At 37.5% G+C, this 27,811-nt stretch overlaps 1 protein-coding gene across 5 annotated transcripts in view; it reads right to left on the bottom strand.

Moving 5' to 3' along the window:
* The window catches only part of CEP152 (centrosomal protein 152), a 98,813-nt gene that overhangs the window by 9,570 nt on the left and 61,432 nt on the right, over window positions 1-27,811 (bottom strand). For 2 of the 5 annotated variants that reach the window (XM_032624867.1, XM_032624866.1), the window contains exons 18-24: window positions 23,599-23,784; window positions 20,578-20,859; window positions 18,211-18,342; window positions 12,668-13,318; window positions 9,246-9,387; window positions 1,183-1,282; window positions 491-594 (exon numbers count right to left, since the gene is read on the bottom strand). In XM_032624867.1, coding sequence (XP_032480758.1) covers window positions 491-594; window positions 1,183-1,282; window positions 9,246-9,387; window positions 12,668-13,318; window positions 18,211-18,342; window positions 20,578-20,859; window positions 23,599-23,784 — 1,597 coding nt within the window. Of the gene's footprint in view, window positions 1-490; window positions 595-1,182; window positions 1,283-4,809; window positions 4,978-9,245; window positions 9,388-12,667; window positions 13,319-18,210; window positions 18,343-20,577; window positions 20,860-23,598; window positions 23,785-27,811 lie in introns of all 5 variants that reach the window. The other 3 variants (XM_032624868.1, XM_032624869.1, XM_032624865.1) reach the window with 2 other exon arrangements.

Raw genomic sequence — 27,811 nt, 5'->3', positions numbered from 1 at the left:
TCTGGAATTTTCCACTTAATGTTTTCTGACTCCAGTTGACCACAGATAACCGAAACCACAAAAGCAAATCCTCAGATAAGGGGGAACTATTACTGTGTTGTATATTTTGTAACTTTGTATGGTGATGGGGAAACTAGACATTGTGGTGATCACATACAAATATCAAACCATTATGTTATACACCTGAAACGAATATAGTGGTATATGTCAATTATACTTTAAAAATATATATATCAGTGTCCAAAAAAAAACCCCAGGATAATTAACAATATAAAAATAGCTCTATCCTTGTGCCACTTCCAAAATTTGGGGGGCAAACTCCAAATTTACTTGGGTAAAATCATCTACATAACTTAGAAAAGCTATCAGTGATCTCTTCTAAAAGCAGGTAAGAACAAGGTAGTTCAGAAAATTCCCCAAAATTACTACTGCTAGTTACAAAAAAGACCCAAACCACCTTAAAATCTTGGGAATCTCTTTAGGGACTTACGCTTAATTTTTTTTACAGCTTTAATGTACTGCCCACGAAGTTCTTCCAAGGCCACCGCATTGCATGGCAGGCAAGAATGTTCAATGGCCCCTTCTGACAGTGACCTAAAAACAAACCAAAGATTGCAAAAACAGAGATTTTAAGTGAAAAATGTAACTTGAAAAAAATATATATATATATATATTCCAATAAAATAAGCTAAGATGTGCTAAAAAATTCATATACGAGGATCTTTATTATAATTAGTTAGGAGAAAAATGCCAACAACTTGTGTTACAGTTACTTAAATAAATCATGATAAATCCCCATGATGAAAATCTATGCAGCTATTGAAAAGCACATTACAGGAGTATATCCAATGACACGGAGGAAGTGTTTATCTTATAATATTAACAAAAGGTTACAAAATAGCTTATATGATAATCTCAATTTTTAAAACGTGTACATGTTGTGTGTGTATAAAAGGGCTTAAGTAAAGGGTAAAGTGCTCGCTTCGGCAGCACATATACTAAATAAAGGATATCTTCTGGGGACAGAGTTTTAGAAGATTTTCTTCTTTTTTATACTTTTTGCTATGTAACAATAAAAGTAACTGATATTCTTGGTATGATATTATTGATACGACTGATATTTTTTAAAAAAAGCAAAGATACTCAGAAATAAACGATTTCTTTGTAATAGTAAAAGCCTACCTTGGTGGTGGTGTTTTACAAAGTGTTCTCAGCTCTTCCAATTTATTCTTCATGTCATTGTTTTCTTCTAATAATTCTTCAACAACTTTACTATTCTCTTCTAAAAAAGAAAGTTTATTGGTCAATTAATCTCTTTTTCTCTCAGTCTTTCCCTTAAATTACCAGCACAAATTTCTATAAAGGAGACTGAAAAATTTCCATTTGCTCCCTGTGTCATTCATTCCCTGATAAACCCTAATCTGACCACTCCCTGTTCTATTTTCTCAGCACTTTAAATCTATATTCCATTTTCATCTTGTTCTGGGTTACACACTGTCCTGGAATAAATTTCCAATTGTTTTATATGCATGTGTTTTGTTTTCCAGTTAGACTAAAGGCTTTATTTAGAAACACAGTAGGTTTCCTAATTCCATGTCCCTCATGGACCCTGGTATACAGTCTATGCTCATATAAATGATCATTGAACAAGTACCTCAATACAAAATTAAAAAAATATTAAGCTTAAGTAGGTGCCATTTTCAGAAATAATGTAAGATGTTCAATTCTTTGAACTTTTAAAAAGAAGATGAGGAGACTGACGGAGTCCATGTGGTAGAGAGAACAAAGCATGAATTTCAGAGTCAGAGAGACACGGGTTTAAATCCTAGCTTTTCTTCTAACCAGCTGGATGAGCTTAGGCAGATTACTTAATCTTTCTGAACCTGAGTTTTTTCATATGTAAAGTGGGGATAGTATCACCTACCTTGAAGATTATAATGGAAATAATATAGTAAGTGAACGGCACCTTATACAAGGCCTGGCAATATCAACATTTAATACCTATGAACATGGCACCCCATATTTCCTGCTACGCCACCCTTTCAACACACCCTATAAGTTGGGGAATGAATCAATCTGTTCCCCCAGTGATGGATATAGCTTGTATATTTCTAAACCACTCACTCTTACTCCATCACTTTTCAATAAATGCTCCCATGACAGTGGAAAATGGGATTTAAGAAACAAAAAACAACCACAATAACAAAAATATTATCATTAAGACAAACACTGAAATCAAACTATCAAATGACTTAAATTCTGACCCTGACTCCTTTTATCAGCCTGCTGTTTTGAGCTAACTATCAACTTTGTTGGATTATTTCTAAGTCCACGAATTATAGAAGTTATCAGCCTCAAAAAGCACTATGTAGAATAACTACTGTATGGTCACAATGTATGGTGCTAAATATTATTATTTATAAAGAATAATCACATCCAACTGCCCTTGTCATTTCATTATGTAAAACAGATTTTCATCAAATTTACAAGAGCCACACTGTATCTACATCCACAGTTGGACAAATTTATTCTCTGGCCTCTATTAAAGACCTAAGCAATCACCATGGGAACTCTGTTGTTTTTTAACTCAAAATTCCTAAAACCCTTTCTTTCCTTAAAGTAATTATCATCTATGTCTAGCAGACTTAGCAAGCAGTAGGTGGGAGTAGGTGGCTGCTCTTGGGCAACAAGATTTACCGAGTGTGCCATGATGCCAGGTCCTGTGCTAAGTGCTAGGACCATCACACTCCAAAGGAGAATAGAGACAATAAATAATGGCAAGCTCATGAATGTTATAAAACTCACAGGAGCTGTGGAGAATGTCTAACGGAAGAAACTGACCAAGTCTGGGGTAGTTAGGAAAGCCTCTCTGAGGAAGGCATGAGCCAGGGCTTTGATGAGTAGGGTTAGCCAGGCAATGTGACCCGATGGGAAGACAGACGGTGGGGTAAAGGAAGAGATGCAAAGAGACTCGGAGAAAAGAGACAATGAAACCCCTACCACAGCTCTATTAGAGAATAAGAGGGCTGGGCAGGGGCAGTTGGGGAACAAGGTTGAGGGGCTGGCAGATGTGGGATCATGAAGGGCTTCTTAAACTCTATGTTAAAGTGTTTGTATTTCATACCGAGAGCCAGACAAGTCACTGAAGCCTTGAAACAAGACAGTGTGACGATCCAATTTACTTTTTTAAAAGGTCGCTCTATTCCTTCAGAAATTCTCCAACTGGTAGAGTCTTTATGTATTACTTATGCATCTAGAATGTCTTTGGGGATTTTAAACTGTTGTCTTCAGTTTTGTTTTTTGAATAGAAAATATCCTAATAATTGTAATAATAATATCTCAAAAAGGTTGATTCAGGAAGTATGTCATTAACAGAGCCTGTATCTAAACTGCGTGCCAAATAGCCAGAAACTGAAATAAAGCAACACTAATTGTGCACTCAGAATAAATCAGACACCAGAAGACAAAAAAAAAAAAAAAAAAAAAAAAAAGGTCGCTCTAGCTGCCTGATGGAGAATGGATTGGAGGGGCGAGACTGTAAGCAGAGATAACTGGTGTCCAGGAAAGTGACAGAGGTGAATGCAGAAAAAGAAAGTGAACCTATCTGTCTGGTCTTTCCTGGATGACACATTATTTGAGACCCTTGCATTCAGTCCTTCATTCATTCAAACATTTATTACTGTCTGGTATGTAATGGGCACCATGACTATAAGGAAGAACAAAGATAATTCCTTATTCTCAAGAAATTTATAGGTTAAAAAAGATAGTGGGCAAGTAACCAAAAAGTGAAATGCAGAATGTTAATTGAGGAAGAGCCAAGTGCTCTGGGGCCTCATAGGAGCGGCCCGTCTAACCCAGACTGGGGAAAATCAAGGCTCTGCAGATAAGATGTCTTCTCAGTTGAATCCTAAAGGATGAGGAAGAGTTAGACCAAAACGAGAATGAGAGGGGAAAGTGTAGGACAGAATGATAATATTGTATTCAAGCTCCAGCAGTAGAAGAAAATCCCCGACCAGCTGAAGCGTCTGAAATATTTCAAATGTAAAGAATATAAAGCACAAATGTAAAGAATATAAAGCACACATATAAAGGATACAAGGCAACAGTGAAAGGTAAGAGGGAGCAGCCTCATGAGCCCAATAGCCTCCCTTCTTCAAAAGGGCAATAGGAAATGGCAGAAGATATCCCTCTTAGATAATTTCCTGACACTGCTGTGAAGAATGGGTGGAAAGGAGGCCAGATCAGACCCATATGCCTTGGGTCATGTCTTCTCCCGCTGCCTAGAATGCTGTTCTCTTTGGCAAACACCTTCATCTTTCAAGGCTAAGTCAAGTCTTCCTTAACTTTAATAGGAGGAAAAGTTAATTAACATCCTTTCTTCCAGGTTTACACGAACATACGGCCAGATACTCAGAGCTGAAATTATTTATTAATCTATTTTCAGTTCTCCTCACTTAATGGTAAGCTTCCTGAAGGCAGAGAACAGAGTCCTGTGCAACTGCATCAAAAGTGGAATTTTGTCTGACGTCTTCAATGCTGTATCCCCAGGGCCTACAATGCTGCTTGACACATATTGAGCACTCAGAAGCTATTCAATCAAAAAAAGAAGGAATGTGACCTTTTAATCAGAGCTCCAATTTTCCTCTTGAGTTCAATAATAATAATTTGGTTAGTAAAAATAAGGTCCAAATTAGTTTATAATTAACCCCAAAGAGAATCAGCGCCTACATTAATTACAATGTCACATTTGAACATTTCAAAAGGATCAAAGAGATTTATCCTGGTAGCAGTGCTACTTTAAATGCTAACCTCCGATTTTTTCCACTACAGCTTTGTGCTTCCTTTCTAAATGCTGAAAATGCCTATAGCATTTCTCCAGTTTTCTTTTCAGATCTTGACATTCCTGCTTTGCCTTTTCAAGTTCTTGGAAGCAGTGTCCACCGCATGAATCTTTAATTTCAAGGATCTTTTTCTTATCTGCAAAAATTAAATGATAGCAAACTTTTGTATCAATTTAGACTAAAAAAAGGAAGGAAGGAAGGCGGCAGGAAGAAAGGAAGGAAGGAAGGAAGGAAGGAAAGGAAACCAGATGACATGACTAAAGGCTACAGTGTAACTGAAAAGAGCATGATGCTTAAGAGAGAGACCTGAATTTAAATCTTGTTTCCACTATTTACCAGCTGTTATATTACTTAACCTCTCTTGAGACTTAGTTCTCTAATATGTAAAATTGAATAATACCATCTGTTTTAAAAATTGCCATGAAACCCAATGCTCAGATCGTAGTATTGAATACAATTCCCCACTAAAAGGAACCAGGGATCTTCAAGAAACGGCCGACTCCAGTGCTTAGGGTATATACAAGATGAGACTAGAATATTTTGCTATGCCAGAAATTAAGAAATTACTCAAAAACACAGGCATGTCACAAGGACATAGGAGCCAGTTTGAAGGGGCTCCATTAGCTGAACCTGGGACAATTTGAACACTAATTAAGTATAGTAATGAATTATAAAATATTGAAAAGATAGGAATTTGAGTCACACCAATAATCCTACGATAATGGGATAAATGGATGGATAGATGGATAGGCAGGTAAGTTGGTAGATAGGTAGACGGACAGATAAATAGAAAAATAAACAAACCGGTAGTAACTACACAGGCAAACTAGAGAGGAGGATTCTCAGTGATAACAACATTCCAAGTGCCAAATGGTAAAAGTAGAAGGAGGTCTGGAGGTGAAAAAATTAAAACTTTTTGCAACTGCCAGAGTAAAGACTGGATCAGATAAGATTCAGCAGTGACTGCTAAACATAACGGAAAGTTTTAATGAGGAGAAGGACACTTTTATGGTCTTGAAAGTGTCTCCCCACAGATTGCTTATTACTTGTGATGGGGTAAAAACACAGTAATTAATACAGTGAAGAAACTGGACAACACCTTGACCAGGTGCTCAAATGAACCTCACCAATAAAAGACAAACAGACATTGAGTACCTCCAGATATGATAGCATGTCACCTATGCAGTGTTCCAGCTAAGAAAACAACTCGAATCAAAATCATGAAGAAATATCAGATAAACCCAAAACAAGGAAAAGGTGCTATTAAAAGCCAGGGGTTGATGGGTGTTGGGGAGAGCGAAGAATGTCTCTCGAAAACATCAATGCCATAAAAAGCAAAGAGAAGAATATCCTAGATTAAAGGAGGTTAAAGAGACATGACATCTAAACATAACACTTGTATATGTACAGCTGATTCACTTTTATAAAGCAGAAACTAACACACCATTGTAAAGCAATTATACTCCAATAAAGATGTTAATAAATAAACATAACACCTGACCCGAGACAGATTGCTGTACTGTGGGAAAATAATGCTGTAAAGACGTTATTGGGTCAATTGACAAAATTAGAATACGAACAGTAGACTGATATAATTGTATAACACATTTTCATCTAATGTTAAATTTACTGTACTAAGGTATACAAGAAAAATCCTTGTTTTGGGAAAATATACACTGAAGTATTTTGGGGTAAAAAGGAATAATGTATATAACTTATCCTCAAGTGGTTCAGGAAAAAATGAAATGTTCAGAGACACACACACAGAGGAGCACAAATGGAATAAAATGTTATCAATAGGTGTATCTAGGTAAAGGGAATATGAGTGTTCTTTGCAACTATTTTTATTTTTGCAACTTTTTTGTAAGCTTGAAATTATCTCCAAATGAAAAAAAGATTCAAAACTGTCAGGAGGTATAAATGCATAAAATTTGTTTGGCACAGTGCCTGGCATGGAGCAACTATACAATAAGGAATAGCTATTGCTATTAGTAACACATAGAGTTTATAAAATTTAAGTAATATTCAAAAATGATACAGAAATAGATTATTACTATTAATATAATTGATATAATAAAGTAGGAATACAAACTGGCACAGGCTCAGAGGCCAATATCCAAAATGTTGATGTAAAAACATTAGTCCAGAAAAATTATTCTTAGCTCTCTTCTGGTTTTTTTTGGTTTTTTCTTTACGGTACGTGGGCCTCTGTGGTCCCTCTCACATTGCGGAGCACAGGCTCTGGACGCGCAGGCTCAGCGGCCATGGCTCACGGGCCCAGCCGCTCCGCGGCATGTGGGATCTTCCCGGACCGGGGCACGAACCCGTGTCCCCTGCATCGGCAGGCGGACTCTCAACCACTGCGCCACCAGGGAAGCCCTCTTAGCTCTCTCCTGACTTTTTAGTTTCATTTAAATGGCGCCATTTAAGTTTACGAGCGTCAAAAGATTAATGAAGCATCACCATACGTGGCATTTATATATTTCATTTAAGATATGGTTTTGTAAACCTAGAAAGCAGGCAAATGCCCATTGATAAGAGAATAAATTATAGTATATTCACACAATGGAATACTATACAGCAATGAAAATGAATGAACCAGAGCTATATGCATTAAAAAGACAAATCTTACAAGCTTGATATTAAGTGGAAAAAAAACAAATTACAGAGACAAAAACAAGTATTAAACCATTTTTATAATGTTAAAAGGCAAACAAAATATAGCACAAGCTTTCTGAGGATACCTATATTTGGTCAAAACAAAGAAAAGCAAGAAGATGATTTTTTTAAATCAGAATACTTATTACCTCAGATTGTGGGGAAGTTACAGGGATGGAATTGTGGTGAAACTCACAGGGGTCTTCAACAGTACTGGTGATGTTCTACTTCCTAAGTCAAATAGTGGGTTCCTGGTTGTTAGGTTCATAACTTACATGTGTATTACATATATTCTTTGCATGTATCAAGTATCTCATAATTAATATTTAAATTAGTTTTAAAAATGATAAGATATTAGGAGAATATAACCACACAACTAACAGTGGTACTCTCTGGTGGTAGGATTATGAAAGACTTTATATGTTTTGGATTACTTAACCCTTTCCAACTTATGAATTTGTTAATGTGTTTGTTTTTAGGGAAAAAAGATTAAAGAAAGAAAAGTAAATCCTTTTATAGTTTGATTTGTCCTAAGTCAAACCTAATTTCTTTCATATTGATTGGACCTCCCACATAATATTTAAAACTCACTTCTATGCAGTTCACAAATTAGAAAGTAATTCTCAGGTTATTCCAAACATAACAACAGACATAAAATGACATTGAAACGTAGGAAGCAAGATACAAATTAAGATAGTATTACCCTACTAATTGGTAAATTAGCATTTAACTAATTGGCAAAAAGATATTCTCAACTATCTAGAACCTAGAGATAAGGAAGAAGGGTTTCTGGATAGGCAATGAGAAAAATAACTGCCAACTGACTTCTTAGGAAAGGCAGAGATTCTCTAAGACTCTGTTAATATGCCTACTGAATTAGAAACATGTGGAAGCTAAGGTTACTGACTTTGTACATATGACTTGTTCTGGCAATTCTTAGTTCTTTTCCAGGTTACAATGGAGACAGCAGACAAGAAACAAAAACAACTTATGGTTTGTACATGGAGGGAAGGAGCAGGCTGCAAGGGGTCAATGTCCTGAAAGGACTGCAGCTTATAAAGAGTATGGCCGTTCCTAGTTCAAAATCCCAGTAAATAGACAGTATAAGCCCATATTCCTCAGCGAGCTCTGAACACCTCAAGGGGCTGTAGCACAGTGCAATTCTTTCTGAACTGACAACTCTAAGTCACAAAGTAAAAGTTAAATTATTAATTCATCAAATATTCAAGGAACACAAACTATGTGCCATTCACTTTGACAGCTGGTGGAGAGGAAGAGATAAAAACACTGCCCCTCAACCTTAAGAAGCCCACAAATACATCAGAAAACACTTAATACACTTCAGAAAGATTTCTATTAAAAATAGTTGAAATAAGCTTCAATAAATTGAATGGAAAGGTCTCAGTGATTTGGCAATTCTCTTATGTGTAACCCTTTCTCATCAAAGCCAGGAAATAAAAACATGACTTCGCTACTAAAATTCTCATTATTCTCCTCATAATAAGAGTCACTTATGAATGGAGGGAAGACCATGAAATGATAGGAAGTAAGAGGGCCTAAAGCAACCCTGTCTTCTAATACAAAATGAAACCTGGGGAGAGGACACACGTTACTTAGGAGTAAAATCACACATTTGTTCATTCATGAAAACTGTGCACGTCTTTGATTTCCTTTTATCCTCAAAACAACCCTCTGGAACTGGGATTATGGATAATGCAAAGAATAGTAGGAACAAAATCCCATTACCAGCTTCTGCTTCTGCTTCTTGCGTGGCCAAGGGCTGAGCGTGGTGTCCAGATGTAAGTGCAGGAAGGAGCGCCAGGACCCTAGGGTCTCCTCTGCCGGTGATCCTTGTGGCAGGATCCTTAGAGATCTTGGTCATATTTCTCTGAAACAGATTATCTTCATAGTTAATGCTTATTAAAAATCTTTCTCTACTCAAAATACTAATATTAAAAATATAAAAAGAAAACACAGCCTGAAAAAAATCTTGCCTAAACTATCACCAATATTTTTCTTAGGGTTTTCTGTGAATACTGTCATTACTATGAGCTAGACTCCTACAACCATATTTTCCCAATTAGAACATCATCCAACAGAGGACTGGTGGGCCAGCTACGGGACAGACAGGAGATATAGTTTCCACTTCTAAGATATTTTAATGGTTTCTGTGATCAAACCACAGGACAGGCTATGTGAAATCAGAATTGTTTTTGAAAATCCAGAACATTTTCACTTCAGCAGGGAGAAAATTCATTAGAAACTATAGTACCAACCTTTTGCCTCCCATGAATTGAAAGTAACAACAGTAAAAACAATTTTTGAAACATATAGTATGTTATGTTTCTAAATACTTTAATACATATTGTCATTTGTTCACAAGGAAAGACAGTCGAATGCCAATGTGGAGGAGAGAAACTGAGGCTCATCTGAGTGAAACATCTTGCACAAGACCATTTCCTCACTAATATTTATTGAACACTTTCTGCATTCTAGTTTCTGTTTTGGCAGCACAGCTACTAAATTCATTGATGGTGGGACATTCTTTTAAGGCAATATATTTTCAGATTTTGGACAACTACTAAATCTCAAACAGAACAGGTAATCTTGAGAAAGCTGTCTTGTTTAATTACTTAAAATACATTATATATGCTTAATTCTAGAAGCCTTGATTTTGATTTTGAGAAACTCATTTCATTGTCAGGACACCTACCCATGCCGCCCAACAGAGGCAGAGGTCAGTAGGTACAGAGACAATGCAAACTCCAGTCAGTCAAGAGGGTATGAGGTTGAGGCCAAAAGGAATAATAAAAACTGATCCCAAAGGGAGCCAATATTTCCAGTTTCTACTCAAAACTGGAGAAAGCCAAGATGGCAAAAAAGGCAGGAGCAGCAACCTTTTGTCTTAGTTTTAACTTGACATGGGTGGTAAGAAAACACAAAACACACATCCTTAAATTTGTTTAAAAATGTTATTCCAGTTGATATTTCTGTTTTCTTTTATCTATTATGAACTGCTGTATTAATATACTTAGTATATGAATATAAATTATATATTTGATAAGGCATTCATTTTATTGGAAACCATATTTTTAATTCATTGCATTCTTGCCATTTAAAATCTGGATCATCTAAACTTAAATGTTCTCACCAACAAAAAATAAGGTAAATATGTGCAGTGATGGATGTGTTAATTTAGATGGTGGGGAGCCTTTCACAATTATATGTATATCAAATCATCATGATGACACTGTAAATATCTTACTATTTTATTTGTCAATTATAGCTCAGTAAAGCTGAAAAAAATTGATTAAAAATAAATTAAATCTTGATCACCTAAGTTATTTTAATGAGGACTTGTTTTATATATACCGATCGTTTTTTCCAGTTTTAATTTTCGTGAACAGTTCTAAAAACCACAAATTTAATCAATTAAAAATCATAGTTCTTCACATTTATGGCACCTATATTGCAAATTTATAATCACTGCTTTATAATTATTGCTTTATCTCAAGGTCCTGAGCTGAGTTAGCACTAAGACAGCAGAAGGTTGAGTATTATTCTTCTGTGACAAATGCCAGATTAGGCATTTCAGAGGCACCTTTTTCTCAGGAACAGAATCTGATCCCACTCAGTGAAAGCTGCAAAAGTCTAAACTCTTAGCCAAATTATGTGATTCTGTCTCCATATACGTGTGAGACACATAAAGTCTTACAGAGGATCTTACACTGCTTGCACAATATTAAGCCCTATAAAAAGACCCCAGGGTTGATTATATATATTAACAGCAGGAGAAAGGTGTTGTAGTTTCTTGACTTTCATAGCAAAGTTTCCTTTTGCTTCAGGAAAGCAAACTTGAAAGCATATAACATGATTTTCCCATCACTTCTTACCCTTAAAGTCTGCTATAAATAATTCTTCTTAATTATCTACTTTTTCCAAAAATTCTCAGTCATGCAGTATTCATGGGAAGTGGTCTTGCTGAGTTAATTTTACATTAAAATCAACTATTAAGAGTAACATCTTTATGAAATCAAGAATAAAAATATCAATTGGGTTGAATTGGGATGGGATAGATTGATCTTTCAGGTTCCTTTGGCTCTAAAATTCTGTAGTGTTTCAAATGCAAGATGCAGAAAGATCAAACTGTGTCATTTGTATCCTACCAAAATCCAAGGAATTAGACCAGGGATTTGTATTTTATTTTTCAGATGAGCAACTATGTCTACCCAAGGTAAATAAGCTATTTATCGCTAAGTATGAAGCTGGAACTCAGATTTTTTTGTAGCTTATAACTCTTTCCAGTAGGTATTAATACCAAATGCTCAATCCGGGCCTTGAAAATCTTTAATCACAATATTTTAATGAACTGTAGTTCTTATGTCTCAACTCTTCTATCAGACAAACCTTATAATATTGGCATTTTTTTTTCTACCTCGAATTCCAAATGTTGAAATTGGCTGGTCGCAATGCCTAGAATATCATTCCGGATTTTTCATGCATATCTAATGTCTTTAATCATAAGGCAGCAAGACTTTGGTTTTATCAGATCTTCCACACAAACTAAAAGTCAGAGAATACTTACACAACAAAAAGAATACAACTAATTCATTCTACATGCACATATATAGTACACTAACAAAACTGGGCTTTTTGTGTGAGTGAGCCGTACCTCTACTTGCTTGTTTCTATATCAATATTCCTTGTACCCAGTTGGCATTTTTTGCCTACATGAGATATAAATTCCTTGAGGGCAAGAAATAGGCTTCCAAACTCTTTAGAAGATCTTAAGAAACCCTAGTTTAATACGATGCATATTTCTTGAAGTAGTCATGCCCAGAAAACAAAAATAGGAATGAAAGTTATTCAGTTTCTGAAATCTCAGGCCCTTACAAAGAACAGTATATATATATTTTTTTAGGAAAAAGATGTCTAGTCGCTAAAAGCTCTGCTCATATTTGTGGCACTATGAAGAAGCAAATTTTGGGGGAGGGGGCAAAAAAAATTGCAATCCTTTGAATTTGCTAAAAGTTTTTTAAACCACTAGTAAAAACACAAGTCTTACACCTATTAAACTGGAGAATGAAGAAAGGAAAAAGTACCAAATGCAGCTTCTACAATCATCTTTCACATTTAATCACAGCTTTTTTCACTTATTAGGAACATACCTTTCCCCAGTCTGAGTTGACAGCTTCCATAAGTAGGGAAAGTATATCTTGAAATGCTTTCTGTATGCAGGTCTTTAGTTTTTCAAAATATTGCACAGACACCCATTTCGAAGAACAAGTCGACATGAGTTCCAAAAGGTACTTGTTCTCTGAACCACTGGCTTGCTCCTTCTGGGTGTCCTTTAAGAGAAACTCAAGGACAGTTAGGATGTCTTCCTCATACTGATGGATTTCCAGTTGGATCCGCCTAGCTTCCTGCACAGTCCATTCTCTGCGACTCTGGTCTAAACACGTTTGTAATTCTATCTCCTTCTGAAGGAGTAGTTCAGTTTTTTGTTTCATAAAGTCTTCTTTAGCTGCTGCAAGCACCTCACTGATTTTATTTCGATGATCATCTAAAAACTGCCGGTAATCTTGCTCATTTTGTTCTTGAATTCTGTGGATTTCTTCTTGCTTTTCTTTGTTCCATTCACTCTGGGCCTTTGCCAGCTCAGCCCTGACAACCATGGGGACTTCCTCATTCTTTAACTCAAGCTCTCTCTGCAGAGAATGAATCTTCTCTTCCAATTGCTTTCCAGGTATGACATTTTTCTCCAGATTTGCAATCTCGCTTTTCCATTTCTCTTTAGCTTCAGAAATAGCAAACAATATCTAAAGGACATAATAATGTACAATGAAAACTCTTTATGATTCTCCTCATTGATAAAAAAAAATTAAAGTAACCATTTGGGTTAATCTTTGAACTTATTAATAAGAGATTTAAAATCAAAATTAAAGGGAAAAAGTAAATTTAGATAAGACATTGGCTGGTCCTAAAATACACTAAACTTAAGGATCTTTTGCCTCATTTTAAATCACCTAATACTTTGTCTTACGTTATTTAAAATAAAACATCCATTTCTATATGAATAACTAGAAATTTAAACTGACCAAAAATATATAATTACATAATTATCTAAAACTAATTTTAGAAAAAAATTCATATTTGTTTTTTTAATACAGATGCTGTCTCAAATCTAAGCCCCCAACAAATGAATTATCTTTTATATGAAGCAAAAGCAGCCTCTGAGGAAATCTTACTAATATTTTTAGGAATGTAACACATAACCTGCACAATAACTTGCTGACAAACATACTGTATTTTAATGTAATTTTAGTGGTTAAAACAGTTCATTAAATGACAATATCAAACAGAAAAAGTCATTTTTTCATTAATCCAATTTTTGTTTATAACAGAATAGCAAGACTAGCAGATCACAGACACCAGTAGTACCTAACCAAAAAGTAATAGGGAATCAAAAAGCCTGAGCTGTAGCTCAAATCCTGACTTGGATTGCAGAGGCAGCCTAGCACAGTGCTTAACAGAACAGGCTCTGGAGACAAACTGCTGGAATTAACTTCCCATTCCTCAATTTCTTTGAGCCTCAGTTTCCTCATCTATAAAATGGAGATAATTACAATGCTCACCTAATAGGTTTTTTTTTCCTTTTTTTTGGATTAAATGACAAAAGGAAATAATCTATTTAAAGCACTTAGGGGACTTCCCTGGTGGTCCAGCAGTTAACAATCTGCCTTACAATGCAGGGGACGAAGGTTCAATCCCTGGTCAGGGAACTAAGATCTCACATGCCGCGGGGGAAACTAAGCCTGCGCGCTTCAACTACTGAGCCTGTGTGCTCTAGAGCCCGCACACCACAACTAGAGAGCTCGCGCACCGCAACGAAGACCCGACGCAGCCAAATAAATAAGTAAATAAATATTTTTTAAAAATAAAATAAGGGCTTCCCTGGTGGCGCAGTCGTTGAGAGTCGGCCTGCCGATGCAGGGGACACGGGTTCGTGCCCCGGTCCGGGAAGGTCCCACATGCCGCAGAGCGGCTGGGCCTGTGAGCCATGGCCGCTGAGCCTGCGCGTCCGCAGCCTATGCTCCGCAACGGGAGAGGCCACAACAGTGAGAGGCCCGTGTACCGCAAAAAAATAAATAAATAAAATAAAAAATAAAATGAAGCACTTAGAGCCTGGCAAACAATAAGACTCAAAAAATGTTATACAGTTACTGTTACTGTTGGCTGCATGGGCTTAGAAAAATTCTTAATCTCTTTTGCACTTAGTGTCCTCTATATAACGAGCAGATTGGATGATGATCTCAAGTCCCTTTTACTTCTAATATTCCCTGGATTGAATTCAAAGAAGTCACAAGGATACAAATGTATAAGAAGAACTGGCCATCTCCAAAGGCTTGGCCTAGACAATGGTGACTGTTATGAATCAGTACCATATATACTGACTATACTGCTGAACTGAATGAATAAGCATTTTCAGAATTCTAATGGAAAACTGATGAATTCATAAGAGTGCTAACAGAAGATCAAGATGAAAAAAATTAACTACATGGGACTGAGTGAACTGATGAGGTTGATTATAATTTTTGTGACCTTCTGTTTGAATTTAAAAAAAAAATCCCAAAAGGACTCAGAGGCAAAAAATATACAAGTCAATTTTCACTGTAAAGTAAAGGAGCTGTTACAGTGGAGGATTACTGGACTAAAGGTCAATATTATGACATAGAAAAAAAAAAAATATATATATATATATATGTCAAAAAACTACCATATATACGCTCTGGCTATTGAGACAGGGGGTCTGCGTCCTTAATTCTCAGCTATTATATGACTATAGCGGACATCTTCAACTATATGGATACCTAGACACATGTTACATACCTTTATTCAATAAAATGTGTTCCTGAATAGTTGGATATAAATCAAAAAATTTGAAACATACTTTAAGTTTACTAAAGGAACCCACTATCTAAGATGAGCTCTACAAAGGAATTCACAGAAAAACTCTTTTGCTACCAGCAGAATAATTCAGTAATGATGTGAAACATGTTTGAAACATGTTTCCTTTCCCAAAAAGGAAATCAGGTCGTGTCACAATGGATGCCTGGAAATTATTAACAGGTAACCTGGGTGGAGGTGTCAGATCCCAGGGAATTTGCATGACCCGCCCAAAGCTCACCAAAAGTGTACAACCTCTCACATAAAATTTTACAAGGAGAATTTAACAGCATTAATTTATTTAGTGTTTCCTGATGTTGCTACACATTAGAATCACCTAAGGAGCTTTTAAAATCCCTAGGCCCAGGGCTTCCCTGGTGGTGCAGTGGTTGAGAGTCCACCTGCCGATGCAGGGGACACGGGTTCGTGCCCCGGTCCGGGAGGATCTCACATGCCGCGGAGCGGCTGGGCCCGTGAGCCATGGCCGCTGAGCCTGTGTGTCCGGAGCCTGTGCCCCGCAACAGGAGAGGCCACAACAGTGAGAGGCCCGCGTACCGCAAACAAAACAAAACAAAACAAAACAAAAATCCCTAAGCCCAGGTCACACCCTGTACCAATTGAAACATAAAGCCTTGGGGTGGGAGCCAGGCAAAAGTATTTTTTAAAAGATCCTCACATTTTTCCAATGTGCAGCAAAGTTTGGGAACCACTGAACCAACTTGCCGACTTCTGGACTCTGGAAACTGGCTTTAAGTTTCCACAGATCTTGATGGATCACTCTAATCTTATAAGAACTCTCCAGCAAATGCTTTGAAACTGGCTCTTGCTCATCTCATTTGGCTTGAAGGAAGCATTTGCACAAAACACTAAGTTTTGTGGCTGAATAATTATCTAGAACACTGCTACTCACACCCAAGTGTGGTCCAAAGACCAGCAGTTACCACATCACCCAGGAGTCAGTTACAAAGTCTCATTCTCAGGACTTACTCCAGACCCAACAAATTAGCATCTCCAGGAGCAAAGCCCAGGAATGTGCTCTAACAAACCCTCCAGGTGATTCTCATGCCTGCTAAAGTTTGAGAAGCAACACACCGTCCTCTCGTTTCTGTATTTCTGCATTCACATATATTCAGACCTTCTGTGTTAAGGAAAAATCAACTTTATTATTCTTAACTTCTGAGCTCTAAGACACATATGCATGCCATCATATTATTTCCTCTTTCTCTCTCCCTTCTTAAATTTCCTTTTGAAATATTTCAACGTACTAAATGTACAGAGAATATTGTAATGAACCATTACATGAACTACCCATGAACTACCACATAAGTTGAGAAAAGTATCAGATTTTTTACTTATGCTGAATTTATTTCCTTAAGTAACTTGTGGAATAAGATTATGAATGCAACGTATGACTCATTTACAATGTCTGTTACGCACATTATTTTCTAAAACGGTTGTGACAACAGAAGAGTAGCGTATGCTTGATACTGCAATCTATTTTGTGCATTACAATTAAGAAGAGAAGATATAAACATATGGCATAACATATCACCTTAAGTTTGCTATTTGGACTCTCATGAAGACTATCTGTTCATATCTTTGGTGTACTCACCCACAGATTCTCTTATAAATTTGTATTGTTCTTTTTAATCATATATTAGTATTAACGTTTCTGTTTGATTCATTTACTTTCTTTATTTTTATTATCCCCTTCACTTGTTTTTTATTACAAAAACAAATGTTTTAAATGTTTGTACATATTTTATCCCATTTACCTATCTTGGCTACTGTGCCTTGCCTGTTGCCTCACAAATGAGTTATTATGATGCAAATCTGAAATATTCCATTTCTTTTAATTTTTCTATACTCTCATTTAAAAATATTTGTCAAAAAATAAAAAAAATGAAAAAAATAAAAAAATAAAAATATTTGTCTTCTGAATCAACCTAGAGTTTGTTGTGGTGTAGGGGGTGGGAAAACAATTTTTCTAAAATGCTATCATAAGATGATTTATTATGGAAAATTCCTCATTTCCTTGTTTTGAAACAATTTATTAAGCTTTTAGTCATAGTTGGGCCTATCTCAAGTCTGTATAGTACTGAATGAAAAAGAATTCTATTTTTGTGACTCAACACTGTCTGAATTGCTGCTTTCCAACATATTCTATTAAGTGTTAGGGCTGGACTACTATTTCTTTTCCAGAACATTTAGAAAAATTTCTAGTCCTTTCAGTTTTCCAAATAAATTTTAGAATTATTGTGCCAAACTTCAAAACTATGTTCAGTTTATTGGCATTTTGATTAGAACTGGTTTACACTAATAAATTAAGTTGTGAGGATACAAATGGTTAAAATATCTGATGTTTCCAGTCAAGGGACATGACATCTCTGGAAAAGAGAGCTTGTTATTTATCAAGGGGAGTATATTATAAGACTACTGACACAGCACAGAAAACAGTAGTCATGCATGTGAAAGGATACTGTATAGCTAATTGCTCTCTCAGTTTCTCCTAAAGATACCACAAGATAAATAGGGATTTCATTCCGTGGGTAAGGTTATGCTCCAGATTATGAGAGTTTCACAACCCTGAAACACATTCTCTCCCCCTCCACAACTTGATGATGATGAGAACAGATCCCACTAATCAGGCCCGATGCTTAGTATGCATTATCGCATTTAATCCTCCCACAGTGCTGTGAGCAGGTAGGAGTTCCCGGGACTGAGATGAGGCCCTCCTGAAGCTTCTTTCCAGGAGAGCTCTTACCCGTTTGGTCACAGACTCCTCTTGTAGCTCCTCCCACTTTTTCTGTTCTGCCCTTAGAAGTGCTTTATACTCTGCAAGCTCCGGCAGTTCTTCCAGCCACCGATGACGAGCATTTTGCACAGCTGTTTCTACCTGCAGGAGAGCAATTGCAGGAGAGAGGTAAAGGAACGTATAAAATTTCAGAAAGATCCCATGTGCAGGTAACCACTGTGATTTCATGTGCATTTACATTGTATTGCACTACAGTAGTTAAACTGACTTCAAGCACCCCACCTTACCCCAAACAGTAGGGGTTCTAAATGTTCTAAATGTCCCATACTATCCACTGCAAAAGGCAAAGCGGGAATTAGAAATCTATACATGTTTGATGGCCACTACTATTATTAGAAACTTTATACAAAGTACCAATTGCCATTTCCAACAAACTCCTATTTATCTTGGGGAGAAAGAAGAAGACATGCAGGAAGGCTGCTTGGTGTCAGCCGCTGTCCAATCAGTATACCCACCACCTCCTCAGACCTCGTGCCCGACATATAAACACACGCACACAGGCAAGCATGCACCAACATATTGTAGTTTAGAGCCCTACACTTGGCAAATTTTCTTGCTGTCAAGAATGAATTTGTGACTATCAAGTGAGGCTGATAGTTCAGTTCTGGCAAAAATGTAAGACTTGATGAATTCTGAGGGTGATCTGGTTGTACATCTGTTACAGGGTGACCACAGATCATTTATTAAATAAACTTTCCTTATTTCCTTGTTTGAAATATCCAGATACACAATATACATATAGCCGTACACACACACAAGAGCAGAGTTGATATAAGGGGCTGAATTTCTCACTAAAATACTAAATACATTTATAGGTAAATTCCAGGAAGTTAAAAGTATGGGGAAAAGATAAAGCTCCTATAGAAATTTACATTCCTTTAGAAGTTATTATGAACATTTCCTTTCTACTATATCATGCTATTTGTTTTTCTTCACAAGATCTGTGATTGTATAAATACCTAAGCAGCACCCCTAAGAACATGTCTCTTTGCCTACAGAACATTTTCTTAACTCTGTTGAGAAAATTATTTTTTAACTGATTGACAATGTCCTTGATACAATTACTATATTTGCCTATGCTTCCAAACTTTAAGGATTCCTTGTAAAACCATGTATAACAATTTAACAAATAGGTAGAATTTCAAATATTTATCAAAAGCAGAGTATGTTTTTTTTAAAACTGTACTTCAGGCATTATCTTAAGACTTTATAATAAGTAAAAGATCTAAAATAAAAAGTATACAATAAATAATATTATATTAAGGTCCAGGGACCTCTGAGGGCTAGAAACCCTGTCAGATGGTCTGTGAGGTCAAAACTATTTTCAAAAATTTGGACCTTATATGTCTTTTTTTTACTCCCATTCTTTCATGTGTAAATAGTGCACTTCTCCAGAGGCTACATGCTGTATGATATGTCTCTTCTCTGACAGCCAATGGCAAGTATGAGCGAGGATTCTTCTTTTTTAAATTTCTTAGATATTTTTCCAATACAGTAAACAGACATACTACCAACACAGAAAAAGCTCTTTCGAGTCTTCAATTTTTAAAAGCGTAAAGACATCCTGAGAACAAAAAATTCAAGAATCACTGTAATAGATAATATTGATAAATCAAATAACTCATCGTTATTCTGTTAACACAGAGCTATACTTTTCTCTGGATGACCTTTCTTGGAACCAAGTAACGTATTATAGTTTAGAGCCTTACACCTGGCAAATTTTCTTGCTGTCAAGAATGAATTTGTGACCATAAAGTGAGGTTGATACTTCAATTCTGGCAAAAATGTAAGACTTGATGAATTCTGAGGGTGATCTGGTTGTACATCTGTTACAGGAAGACAGGGGTTGGGATTTATAGACAAAGTCCCATTTGCAGGGGAATGCCTGCAGATTCACCTCTCAAGTCTCAACACAAGATACTGTTATATACCTTATTTACTTTAAGCTTACTTATCTATAACTACCTTAGTGGAATATTTACTATAAAGTTAGATAAGAAAGATTCATAATTAAACTGTGCTTCATTCAGATGTAAAACCATCATCGTTAACCTCAGGCATCTTAATGTTTAGACAGACCTCAGAGGAGCAAAAATTTTGTAAACTGAAAGAACATACAAAAAAACTGAGAGGCGACAGCTTTGTGACAGAAATATAATGACAAATTTGGCAACAACATAAGATTGTTATCCTACTCTGGGGTATACAAAATGTTTAAGTATAAAGTTATAAACAAGTTCAATGGTAGCACTTTACGGGTTTTCATTAACAGGCAGGCAGTTCCAATAATTTTACTATAGGAAACCTGCCTTTTACCTGTTTGGCAATATTTTCACAATATTTGAGTTCCGATTCAACCTCAAGTTGCTTCAAGCCCCCGTTGATGGCTATTTCCTTCTCCTGCTCTAAATTTTGCTGGATCTTTCGCTTCTGCTCTTCTATCATGATTGCCATCTCTTTCTTGGAAATAACGTCAATGGCAGTTTCTTGGTCCGTTTGGCTGCAACAATCTGAGGTCTTCTTTTTCATAGCCTTTATAGTTTGATCCAGCTTAGACTGCCACTCCTTTTCAAGCTGCTGAATAAGTTCTTGTTTGATCTGTTTTCAGAAGAAAAAATCGTATGAAAAGAAAAATATTCAAATAAGCAAAAACTAGAATAGCTAGCCAAAAAAGCAACCACAGCAGTGTTTGAAAACCATCTAGACATTGTTGTAGTTATTAGGTGAGGTTTAGAAATTTAGTCAATGAGAATATATTCAAGGAAATCCTGAAAGTTACTCTTTGACCTTATCTATGGGACATAAATCACATGGAAGAGTTAAGTATATTGTGTAAGGTCAGGCTATCTTGCTCTCAAGATGCGACCTTCTGGAAGCTTTGACATGGCCACTACAATGATCGCATGATAAAAAAACAACAAAGAAAACTTCTACTATTAATATGTGATTTTCCATCAGTACCAGGCTTTCCACAAAGCAGGCACTGGGTAAGCATAATTAATGAAACTAAAATTGAACAATCTAAAAAACATTTTTACTTATTTGGACACATTAGAATCTTGTTTCTTGTGATATGAAATTGTACTCAGTCAACTGCGTTCAAGAGGAGGGCATGGGCTTCCCTGGTGGCCCACTGGTTGAGAGTCCACTTGCCGATGCAGGGGACACGGGTTCGTGCCCCGGTCCGGGAGGATCCCACATGCCGCGGAGTGGCTGGGCCTGTGAGCCATGGCCGCTGAGCCTGCGCGTCCGGAGCCTGTGCTCCGCAACGGGAGAGGCCACCACAGTGAGAGGCCCGCGTACCAGAAAGAAAAAAAAAAGAGGAGGGCATTATTGGAAGGATGCCTTAGTGATTCTACTTTCAACAGTGTAGTGGGATGGACCCAAACATAATTAGTACTGGGCAAAACTGTGAAATAGCAAAATTTGCTTTTCCCTTTTCCTGTTTCCCACCTCCTGGGTATCCAGAGTTCTCAGACAGCTTCCCTGGCTACCACAGCCCCTGGTTGTATTGCTTCTCTCAAAAAGGTCATCTTGTGTGGCCTATTTTGCTCTATGCTTTATGCTTTCCTGACAAAACACAAAAACATTAGCTCTCTCTCTCACTCCCCTGGTAAATAACTGGTTAGCAAATCCAACTAAAAAACAATTTGCAGCAATGTAAAAATAGGGGATTTGTTTTGCGTCATCCATATTTTTTAAAAATAAGTTTATTTATTTATTTTTGGCTGCGTTGGGTCTTCGTTGCTGCACACAGGCTTTCTCTAGTTGCAGTGGGTGGGGGCTACTCTTCATTGCGGTGCACAGGCTTCTCATTGCGGTGGCTTCTCTTGTTGCGGAGCATGGCCTCTAGGTGTGTGGGCTTCAGTAGTTGTGGCACATGGGTTCAGTAGTTGTGGCTCGCAGGCTCAGTAGTTGTGGCTCACAGGCTCTAGAGCACAGACTCAGTAGTTGTGGCACATAGGCTTAGTTGCTCCACGGCATGTGGGGTCTTCCTGGACCAGGGCTTGAACCTGTGTCCCCTGCATTGGCAGGCAGATTCTTAACCACTGCACCACCAGGGAAGCCCCATTCATATTTTTTTATAGATATTTGGCTAGATATATTCCATAATATATACTTTTATGTTAAAAAATGACTAGTAAAAGAATTTCAGGTGCCAGCACTAGATTGATGAGATTTGGGGGAGAGGAGAGGAGATGAGTAGTAGGGAGGTCAAAAGACAGGACAATGGTGTATGATTCCATCTTGAAATAGCTCCAACCCCGATTAATAGCAATCTTGGGGTCAGAAGAACCTAGTTTGAGAACTTATTGCACTTTCAACTAGGTTTTTAAGATCGTAATTTGGTTCTTAATTTTCTTGGAAACTATGAGCATTTTCTAATCTCACTTGCTACTTAGGAAATAGAAGTAAAGTTTTGTGCTTCTAAGCCTACCCAGTCATTACTTCTTTCTTCTGATCCACAGTGTACGTTAATTATTTGTTAATTATATTGGTCTAGAGTTATCAGAATCATTTCACAATGCGAAATTTGATCACCGTTTCATTTTTGAGGAATCAGAAAACGTCCTCCTCAAAACCCATTATAGGGACTACCCTGGTGGCCCAGTGGTTAAGAATCCACCTGCTAATGCAGGGGACATGCGTTTGATCCTTGGTCCAGGAAGATCCCACATGCCACGGAGCCACTAATCCCGTGTGCCACAACTACTGAGCCTGCACTCTAGAGCCCGTGCTCCACAACAAGAGAAGCCACCGCAATGAGAAGCCCACGCACCGTAATGAAGAGTAGCCCCCGTTCAACACAACTAGAGAAAGCCAGCATGCAGCAACGAAGGCTCAACACAACCAAAAATAAAATATTTTTTTAATTCTTAAAAAAAACAACAACATTATATCCTGAATTGGGCTGAAGAGTCAAGAGGTAGGAAGTTTTAAAAAATAAAATGGGTGTGAGTAAGCTGCTAATAGGCCAATTCTGAGAAGTAAAATGAGTGATTATGTATGTACCTGGCAATTAAAAATAATGTCAGTTCAAGAAGAGCTGTCTCTCAACAGTTAATACTACATTTTTTTTAAACATGATGACAAGAAATTTTTTTTTTTTTTTTTTTTTTTTGCGGTACACGGGCCTCTCACTGTTGTGGCCTCTCCCGTTGCGGAGCACAGGCTCCGGACGCGCAGGCTCAGCGGCCATGGCTCACGGGCCCAGCCGCTCCGCGGCATGTGGGATCCTCCCAGACCGGGGCACGAACCCATGTCCCCTGCATCAGTAGGCGGACTCTCAACCACTGCGCCACCAGGGAAGCCCTAGAAAGAAATTTTAACCCACACCTCTTTCTGTTCCTTAACCCAGTGTGCTTTGGCTAACATCACTTCATTTTCCAACTGCTGTTTAATATCATTTTCTTGTTCTTTCAGCCACTTGTCCTTTTCCATCATAAGCGTATCTTGGTACTTTTCTTCAAGTTCCACATGCAGTTTCCTTACATACTCTTCTCTTTCCTCCAATAGCTGTCTCTTTAAAGAAAATTCAAATAAATATCTCATATGACACTAATATTCTCCAAGTCAAGCTTATGAAATAATAGTTATATGCATGTAATAGACAACAGCAACAGAGACAAGTGATCTTCCTATATGCTAACTCAATCAGTTGAATAAACTGTCTTGTAAAAACCTGCCTACATCTCAAATATTTGGACAAAAAATTTACAGGTGGTTGTATTAAATGAAAAGGCATCTAATACAATAAATACATTCCCACAGGACCAAATACTATTTTTAAAGGTGAAACTGACATTTATGTTTACACCCCACACATAATGAGACGCATAATGTATCACAGCCCAGAAAAATTTGTATTTCTGAAAAACCTGTATTCAGAGATAGGCCAAAAATTACTGTTCTATCCTAAAAGCTATGCATCCTTCAATAAAACCCAGACTGGTATAAAATTTTTTTATCAAAACTAGCTGAAGCATTATCAAATAAGAACATTCAAGTGTCAGTTAAAATTTAACAATTGGAACTATTCATATAATATTCCCTATTTATTCTAGGAACCCAGTTGATCTGAAAACTCTAATAAACCTCTACTCAGGGGCTTCCCTGGTGGCGCAGTGGTTGAGAATCTGCCTGCTAGTGCAGGGGACATGGGTTCGAGCCCTGGTCTGGGAAGATCCCACATGCCACGGAGCAACTAGGCCCGTGAGCCACAACTACTGAGCCTGCGCGTCTGGAGCCTGTGCTCCGCAACAAGAGAGGCTGCGACAGTGAGAGGCCCGCGCACTGCGATGAAGAGTGGCCCCCCTTTGCCACAACTAGAGAAAGCCCTCGCACAGAAACGAAGACCCAACACAGCCAAGAATAAATAAATAAACAAATGTGGGGTTTAAAAAAAAAGGTTGGCTCAGTTTTAAAAAAAAAAAAAAAAAAAAAACAAAAAAAAAACCTCTACTCAGGGATCAAAATTATCTATGAGAGTTTCTGTTTGAAAAATTTTTGAAATGGTTTTCTGGAGGTCCTACCAAGATGCTATGAGAAGAAACACAGTGAAGCCCACAAACTACAATACCAAGGAAGTATACCTCACATAACTAATGCTACATGGCAACCGAGCTTTTGCTCTGTGTCTCTTTGGCATTATTTCTGATTCCTGACTATCTGGTTGTCTGGATTTTTTTCCAGTTCATAGCTGACCTGGATTATTTCTGTCTTAATTGCTATCTTAGTCTTCTCCACCACTGGCACATGCCAAGAAGATAATATCCATGTTTGTTCAGTGTTGCATGATTTTGGAAAACCTCCGGTGACTGAGGGACCCATTTCTTCAGTCAGGTCATGGGGAGTGCAGTTGTACTAAGATTATAGGACAGGCTCATCCACATGGCTGAGAAAGTTGTCCACTGTCACATCAAACATCATATATCACTATTATTATTTTTGTTTGACTGTAGAAGTAATCCCCAAACTGTCTTATCTGTGTATGTCTATCCTTTAGGAGTTGTTTCCATATGTATCTGCATTTCCTTTTGACCCGAAGAAGAAAACTGCTACCAATTTTCCGTGTGTTTGTATGTTTGTGAGTATATTAGTTAGCGTAACTACATAGTAAACCAGACCATACAGAGACTCAGAACAACGAACACCTATTATTTCTCATGATTCTGTGGATCAGCTGGGCAGTGGTTCTGGTCTGAGTCCACTCAGCTGATTTCTGCAGACAACTGAGGCTACAATGGTCTAAGATGGTGACACTCATATGTCTGGTGGTTAGTTCAATGTCTGCCAGGATGATGCAGTGACTTGGTCACATGTGTCATCATCTAGCAGGTTATCCCTGATCCTTCACATGGTGCTTGGTCAAAGGGTTCCTAAGAGTATCACGCTTACAAGGACCAATGCATAAAAGCTTTCTAAGTGTCTTTTTACATAATGTTAACTAATATCCCATTAGCCAAAGTCAGTCATTTGGCCAAGGTCAGAGTCAACGGATGAGAAACAGACTATCTGTAACTGAGAATAGCTACAAAGCCACATTGCAAAGAGACACGCATTCAGGGATAGGAAGAATATGTGGCCATTTTTGCAATCCACCACAGTGAGGAAAACTTTGCTTCCCGCTCTTTACAGAAGAAAAGCAATAAATTTATTGGTCATAGGAATCCGCCATTTGAACATATTACAGGAATATCTAATTCAAAAAGTTTTTATCACACGAGGGAAGGAAATATTTGGATAGTTTTAAAATGTTTAAACTTGTTTTGCATGCCTCAGACAGTCAAAAAACTCTAACTTCTAAGGACTGACTTACCGTGATTACAATTGTATAAATGAGCCTTAGTGTGTGTAGGAATGGCATTATGAATAGGAATATCGATCATCTTTGCTTTGTCTACAGATTCACAGCCTCTACTGATTACTACCCAGTTTGAAGGGTCCTTTGTTTATGACTTTATTCCCCCTTCTCCGAACAAGCCAGGTTAACATGTGAGGAAAGTCTGTGTTAAAATCTTTGCAATTTGGAATTGAACTTGTACTTAACCTGCAGCCTGTCTCAACAAGTGTTTCAGAAAAGAGCACATATGAAACAGGAAAATACAACCAGGGACTCTCGGCATTGCCTGTCTTATACAGTCTGTATCCAAAGCTCCAGACCTGAAGATCAGCTGCAGGGAAAATGGCTTACATCTTGCAGAGAAGGACTACCCTAACAGTTCCCTAGCTTGCTCGAGTTTAGTAAGCTTATGAAGGCTATTAAGCTATGTAAAGAGCTTGTATAAATCTAAATAAAAAACTAAAGAATTCCCAGAGAAGGAAGAAATTAAATTTTTAATGCTTTAAGTACACTGGCCCTTTAAGTGGGGGGATGGGTATAACTACAAGGGGATGGCACAAGGGAGTTTTTTAGGGTGATGAAACTATTCTGTTTCAATCCATACATGGGTTAAAAATTTATAAAACTGGACACCAAATGAAAAAGAGTCAATTTTACTGTATGGCAATTTAAAAATTAATAAAAAAAAATTTAACCAGTAAGTGTTTTTGGAAAAGGGCCAAATAGCAGTTTTAACTTTCCTTCTTGCCCCAGTGCACAAGCATTCATGAGCCAAAGTATCAGTCAGTAGCAGCTATTAACTGCAACTGACCAATTACGTGAGATTCAATTTTACAGCCAAATTGATTCTTTTAAAAGTACCAGGAAATATATTCCTGAAAAGAATGACCTCTTTGAGAGAACTGCTCTTATGTTCTTGCCAATTTATATATTTAAAGAAAGAAAGAAAAGAATCACACTAGATCTTCTCCCTATTTTAATTTTTTTAAACATTACTGAGCTAAGTCTTTAATTTCTAGGTAATTTAAGATCCCTTCTAACTTTCATACTGCTGGCACTAACTAAAACAGCTCCCCTTAGCTCTTTTTCCACTAGATGGTATGTATACATGGCATGTTTTTCTACCATATTAATCTATTCAAAAATAATCAAAATGTTAAGTGACCTGGATTCCTCACTGCTCTTTAAGTCTGTGGTAGCAATAGTCAGCTTCACTATAACTTACTCAGAAACTCTGTATATAGAACATTTACTAGAGCCTTTAAAAATATTGTCTAATCTTTTTTTTTTTTTTTTTTTTGCGGTACGCGGGCCTCTCACCGCTGTGGCCTCTCCCGCTGCAGAGCACAGGCTCCGGACACACAGGCCCAGCGGCCATGGCTCACGGGCCCAGCCGCTCCGCGGCACGTGGGATCCTCCCGGACCGGGGCACGAACCCGCGCCCCCTGCACTGGCAGGCGGACTCTCAACCACTGCGCCACCAGGGAAGCCCCCAAAAATATTGTCTAATCTTGATGCAGGTGGCTTTCAAATTGTGGTCTGCAGGCTGGTCTCAAGGGGAAGGGAGAGGCAGACGTGTGTCTGGATGAGGCTTGAGCCAGGACGAGGAAGAAGACAGGAGGGGCAACTGTTTACGTGTGATTTCACTCCTGGACACTCACCAAGGGCAACCTGGAAGATTCAGGCAGGAGTAGAGAGGATACTGCA

This window comes from Phocoena sinus, chromosome 2 (assembly GCF_008692025.1).
Source record: "Phocoena sinus isolate mPhoSin1 chromosome 2, mPhoSin1.pri, whole genome shotgun sequence".
NCBI classification, from domain to species: domain Eukaryota; kingdom Metazoa; phylum Chordata; class Mammalia; order Artiodactyla; family Phocoenidae; genus Phocoena; species Phocoena sinus.
Note: the sequence above shows the minus strand (reverse complement) of the source record. Positions and strands in the feature narration are given on the sequence as shown.